Source organism: Psammomys obesus, unplaced genomic scaffold (genome assembly GCF_907164565.1).
Source record: "Psammomys obesus unplaced genomic scaffold, mPsaObe1.curated_primary_1811, whole genome shotgun sequence".
NCBI lineage: Eukaryota > Metazoa > Chordata > Mammalia > Rodentia > Muridae > Psammomys > Psammomys obesus.
The window spans coordinates 6,724,206-6,730,625 of NW_026585987.1; the positions used below are offsets into that span (position 1 = coordinate 6,724,206).

The 6,420-nt window shown below is 41.2% G+C and overlaps 1 protein-coding gene across 1 annotated transcript in view; it reads left to right on the forward strand.

Annotated features, from left to right (window-relative positions):
- Window positions 1–6,420, forward strand: part of Skp2 (S-phase kinase associated protein 2) — a 28,583-nt gene that overhangs the window by 18,105 nt on the left and 4,058 nt on the right. The window contains exons 8-9 of the mRNA XM_055601134.1: window positions 3,956–4,007; window positions 4,141–4,248. Coding sequence (XP_055457109.1) covers window positions 3,956–4,007; window positions 4,141–4,248 — 160 coding nt within the window. The remainder of the gene's footprint in view (window positions 1–3,955; window positions 4,008–4,140; window positions 4,249–6,420) is intronic.

Consider the following 6,420-nt stretch of genomic DNA (forward strand, 5'->3'; position numbering starts at 1 on the left):
GTGTGTGTGTGTGTGTGTGTGTGTGTGTGTGTGTGTGTGTGTGTGTGTTTTAGCACGTGCATGTATACTTGGGAACCAGAGGTCACCAAGCCTCCTTAGTGGTTCTCTGCCTTATTTATTTTTTCTGTATATGTATCCCACATGTATGCAGTACCTCAGAGGCCAGAAGAGGGTGTCAAACCTTCTGGAACTGGAGTTACAGACTGCTTAGTTACCGCGTGGTTTCTGGGAAACAAACTCTTGTCCTTTTGGAGAACAAGTGCTTTGGTTGGTTGGTTTGGTTTTGTTTTTCAAGGCAGGGTTTCCTTGTGTAGCCCTGGCTGTCCTGAACTTGCTTTGTAGACCAGGCTGGCCTCGAACTCACAGAGATCTGCCTCCCTGAGTGTCATGCAGCAAGTGCTCTTAACCACTAATCCATCTTTCCAGCCCTTCTTCCATATTTTTTGAGACAGCATGTCTCTCATTGACTCTGGAGCACATTGATTTTGCTAGACTGACCTGCAAGCCTCCTTGCCCAGTCTTGAGGTGGCAGGTGAAAGCCATCTCATCTAGTTATTTTTACATAGGTGCTGCAGATCAAACTCAAGTCCTCGTACTTACAGATCAGCGCTGTACTCACTAAGCCAACTCCTCAGTCCCAGAACTAGTTTTAATAATCAAAATGACTAAGCAGAACCCCAATGTAAAAGTAGGTAATGCAATAAAGTTAGCCCTCTGTATCCATGGGTTCTGAATCCAGATTCAACCAGTAACAGATCAAAAATATTCAGGGGGAAAAAAAAGTTGCATCTGTTTTGAACACCTGATAATATTTGTTAGCATGAGTCGCTGATCAGTTGAGTAGAACAACTACTCACTCAGCATTTACATTGTATGAGGACAAGAAGGTATACGTAGTGCTTCCGTGTCCTTGGATTCGGACATCCAAATGGGATCCTGGAATCATCCGACCTCCGATACAAAAGGATGACTGTGTGAGAAGTGCCTTTCATCTAGGAGCAGTCTTTGCCAAGGGACATTTGCAACGCAAGGGTACTGCTGCCACCTAGTGGTGAGAAACCAGAAATGCCGCTGAACGAAGCAGAGCACAGAAAAATTAACCCAGCAGCTGACCAGCCCAAAACGTCAGCAGTGTTAAGGTAGAAGAATCCTGCTAGAGGCGGCTAATAAGTTCCCATTTATATCTTCAGCTCTCTAACTCAGTCGAAAAGACAGTGTAGGTGAACACAGGCATTTGAAGTGGTTGGGTCGCGGCCACAGTGCTGGCAAAGCTTTACACTTGGCTCTGCTGTCTGCCATGTGTGTAACACTGAGTCCTAATTTGTACAGCTAAGTGGTTGCAAAAGGAATGTCTTTGCTTTTGGCTTCTTTTAACAGCTTCATGGCTCAGTCTCTAGCTAATATTTTATCTGGGCTGCACAAGGCCAAAATTAATTTCAGTACTCAAATCAGCCCTGCCTGGTGTCTTGAGTATGGTGTTAGCACAACTGGATGTAGGTAATTTGCTTATTAACGTTTTTATTCTGCTTAAAAACGTGTGAACCAAACATCTTGAAATGCTTCTTAACATTTAGGTTGTATTTGGAAACTACTTCTCTGGGGCTTAATAGTAAGTAAGATCTGTCAAATTAATACAAATGGTCTTCATGAGTGGCCAGAGATTTAAGCCCACTTCCTGTATAAGGACTCACAGGTTCAACAGCAACCATTACATTGCAGGTGCCTGACTTCAAAGAGACAGAGACAAGACCTGTAAAAGCTGCAGCCATACCTTCATTTCCTATCACTCTCCCTATGCAGTACTTCCTCATTTTCCCTTTAAATTCAGAGTATAGAATTACATTGTTATTCTCAGAACTTAGCATAAAGATACACAAAGCAAAACAGGCCTGCGGTGAGCAGACTTCCTAAATGATATGAATGGAGTTGAAAATATGAGGAGAGTAAAGCAGAGTGGACAGGTAGAATGGGGCAGGAAGGGACTACCTTTTGTGAAGAAAGGTCTGATCGAATGAGAGATAAATACATAGCAGTTTGTGAAAGAACATTCTGGAACTGGATGTAATGATCAAAAAGTGGGCCTCTTATTTAAGCAAGAAAGAACATTCTGGACCACAAGTACAAAGGCCTTTGATGCGAGAGATAACGTGTAAGAAGGCAGAAGTGAGGCTGCTAACACAGAAGGCAAGAATCAGTGGAAAATGCTGAGCAGTGCAGCCATGTGACCTGGCCTACCCTGGAAACTTCGTCCTGGTGCCACAGTGGGAAATGGCTGTGGGGGGAGTGTGAAGTAGGGAGGCCAGTTAGGAAAATGGAGTGGTAACTGTTGAGGTGCTAAGAAACAATCAGATCTGGGCACGTTTGGGAAGCTGGCATCACAGGATCTGGTGACAGACCGGATACGGAAAGTGAGTGAAACAGTTAAGTGTGAGTCCCACGGTTTAGGCCTAAGTCACTGGATCTATGGCGCTATCAGGTACTAGAGCAGAAAGGAGTTTGGGAAAGGGACAGGTTAAGGGCAGAAACCAAATGTTTTCTACATAAATTTACCACAAATCAGGATGTTGAGAAAGTATTTGAAAATTCCAAACTAATGCAGGGGGAAATGTGGCTACAGATACAGCCATGAGACTAAAGGCTCAAACATTAAGTAGAGTTTGTTTGTTTGTTTTAAATAAGTAACATTTTAAAATTTATTTTCTGCTTACAAAGTAGCTCAGTTCATGTCACTTTCCTGCAAATTCTGCAAAGTGTACAATATCAATACTCCCTCACCGCAGTTAAGTCTGGTGTATATCCTTCAAGCCTATGAGTTTGTGTGTGTTGACTAGATTAGGATGACATTGTGCTGTTTGTATGTGTGCTTTATTCTCTTTTCCACGTGGAACAGTTCCTGGCATTTGTTTTTCGTACATTAGAAAGTGGATGCTCTGGGGAAGTGTACCACGGCAAATGTGTAGCAACCAGAGACCTTGCTGGAGTCTGTTTCTCCTTCCACACTGTGGGCTCCAGGAACGTCAGGCTTGACAACAAGAGCTTCTCCTATATCATCTCACCAGCCCAGGAAGCCATTTCCCCAGTATTTCCTCCTCCAGCCTTATCTCTGTCTTACAAATATGTGTTTATGCTCTTGACTTACTATCCTTTTAATCTGTTTAGCTTAGTCAAACATAGCACTTTTTAATACTTCTCTATACACTTACCATGGCAGATTTTTTTGGTGTGTTTTGAGGCAAGTGTGTCACTGTCCAGCCCTGGCTTGCCTAGAATGGCTGTGTAGACCAAACTGGTCTGCAGTTTGCAGCAATTCTACAGCCTCTGCCTCCCTGGTACTAGGATTACAGGTTTGCAATCATGCCTAGTATAAGTGGTAGAATTTTAAGAATTTTTTTTTCTTTTGTAGATTATGTATTTTTTTCTTTATGTTTAGACACTCTTTACCTAACCCAAGATTCTGCAAATAATTCTTGAAAGTTGCATTTAAAACATAAATATATATGCAATTTACTGGGTTGTAATTTGAGTTGGAAACTCATTTTTTTTACAGTTATGATACATTTTTTTAACAAGTCATTCATGATTCCCCCTCCCTGAATTGAAGAGACATCCTGATGGAATATTGTTTGCCATTTGGTTGTGTTGGGTTGTTGTTTTGTTTGGTGTCATGAATTGGGATCTCACGTTCTTTTTCCAGACAGTTACTATTGCTCCATAAATAGCTGTTATCCAGGGTTTCACACTTCTTTAACAGTTACAATAGACTCCCAGGCGCTCTCCCAGGTTTTCTTTGCAGGACGGTGTTGATGGTGAGGAGAGTCACACTGCCCCTTTGTAATACTGAACTTTTAACTGCCTTGCCACAAAGGTCCCGCGTGATATTGAACAAAGCGAATGCCTTTTTCCCCTTCCTTATTGAACAGTAGCAGTGACCGTCATCTCTGTTTGTTTTCCCTAGATCTTTGTACCTTAATTAAACGGTGCCCCAACCTTGTCCGCCTCGACTTAAGGTACCATTTGTTTTAGATCAAAATTTGGAGTATGTTGGTTGGTTGTGAAATGGGGAAAGAACCAAGTGGCGGAGTTAGGCAGGAGCCCTCTCAATCGATTTGTGGTTTGACTCTTTCTTCCTTTCTGTTACAGTGACAGTATCATGCTAAAGAATGACTGCTTTCCAGAATTTTTCCAACTCAGCTACCTCCAACACCTCTCCCTTAGCCGGTGCTACGACATAATACCTGAAACTCTACTGTAAGTATGTTTTACATTTGTGCTGGCAGAAAGCAGGGACCAACGCTCAGTGAAATCCATCCTAATCGATGTCCACAATGAAAATATTAATGTTAATATGCCATAAAATGTTTAAGAAAGAATATCAAAGTAGTTCACAGAGTGCTTGCTTAAAATGCCTGGTAATCAGGCTGGAGAGATGGCTCAGAGGTTAAGAGCACTGACTGCTCTTCCAAAGGTCCTGAGTTCAATTCCCAGCAACCACATGATGGCTCACAACCATCTATAATAAGATCTGGTGCTCACTTCTGGTGTGCAGGCAGAATAATATGTACATAATAAATAAATAAATCTTAAAAAAAATATTTAAAAAAAATGCCTGGTAATCCTGAATAAACTGAGCTCATTAACATTTATTATTTGGCTGTCAGCATCATGGTGTTAGAATGCTGTCCTACTACGTGAAGGACTTCCAAAAGGAAGCTTTACCTCTAAGGCCCTCTCACTGTGAGCATGGAAGGCACACCCAGTGTGAGCGGGATTGATTGTCTCAAATGTTTCAGGCTCATTCTTAAAGCTTGTGTCTGGGCTTACAAGAGAAGTTCTGTATTATCGTGATGAGTGTTCCAGATGGTCAAGGAAGGTAAGGAATTGGCATGTGTATATGAAAGTCTGATGCTATCTGAACAGAGGGTATATTGTGTAGGTCCATGAACGTTAAGAATCTTATCCAGTCATTGCTTATTTCATGTAAAGGGCTAGAACAGTCTTCCTTAGACCAAATATAAATGCAATTTCACTGAAAACCACAAGAGGTCAGTATCTTACACTTGCTCTTGTGCCCTTTCTACTGCGCCAAGGCCATGTGACTGTTGAACTGTTTATCTTGCCTTCAGAATGTCAGTAATAATTCTTCTATCTAAAAATGGTGAATTTGGAGGAAGAAAAAAAGTTATTCCTCAAATGAATGGATTAGATCATACAGTTTCAATACTAAGTGATCTCTAGAGAGTTCAGTAAAATTAGAAAGTCTGGTCATTATGTGACTGAGTTAATCTTTTTAACTAGTCTCATGACCCTTAGCTAGTATCCTGTTTGGGAAAAAGTACTACCTAAAAAAGATGACTTTACTTGTATGTCTTAGGGATTGCAGCTCAAATTCATATGCATGGAACTCTGATAAAAATCCCTGCTTGCCTTTTCTATCATCCAGAACTCCTAGGATCTTCTAGTATCTACGCAAAAGGGTTTCTCTCTCTTCCATTACTGCCATCTGGGCTCCTCATCTGCCTGAGCAGCTCCGTGGGAAGATTCTTCTTTTCTGGTTTCTTTTCTCAAGCAAATCTGTGAATCTTCCCTTTGTTCCTTTGGTGTTTAAAAAAAAAAAAAAAAAAACTAAGCAGTACTTAAATGCTTGCTTTTCCTCTCGCAGAGGCAAGGGGAAGGCTGTGATCCCTCACATTCTGATTGTTTGTATCCAGTGGGATCATGGTTTACCTGTGTAGTTGAAGAGCATGAGGCTCAACCTAGGTGTGAACCTCTTCATAATCAATTAATACTTGTCAAAATCTGATCATTAAATAAGTAAGGCCATCAGGGGCTTTAATTTCCCATCAGAAAAGCAGGGTAGAATGAAAACGAGATGACGTTGTCCTGAAACATTGGTATGGTTCTCTGAGCATCATGTAAATACTAGTGATTATATTGAAGATCTTTTATCCTGAAATCATTGGTGTCATACTTACAATGAGTCTTTCCAGCAACTAATGCATTTGAAGTTCATAATAGAAACTCCAGTGTGTCTCAAGGACGCAATCCACACAACAGCCCTCTACACTGAAAAGTAGTTGATGTCTTATCTTAAAAGTGAAAGTAACCGTGTGAGTCTTTGAGAGCGTTCTAAAATATTTCAGAAACCTTCAAGTTCCCCACCCCCGCAGGCTCTGCTGTATTTACTTTTTCCGTAATTGGTCTCATCTCCAACTGAATTTTTTTAAGTATTCCCTGTTTCTCATTCCATGATAAGGCCAAGTTGGAGAGAAAACTTATTTGAAATTGAGAGTTAACATTCACTAGGTAAGGCATTTTGGCGTTATATAAAGGGAAATAGGATTACATAGCTGGGGTACGGCGCAAACCTCGGAGCGTTATATAAAGGGAAATAGGATTACATAGCTGGGGTAAGGCGCAAAC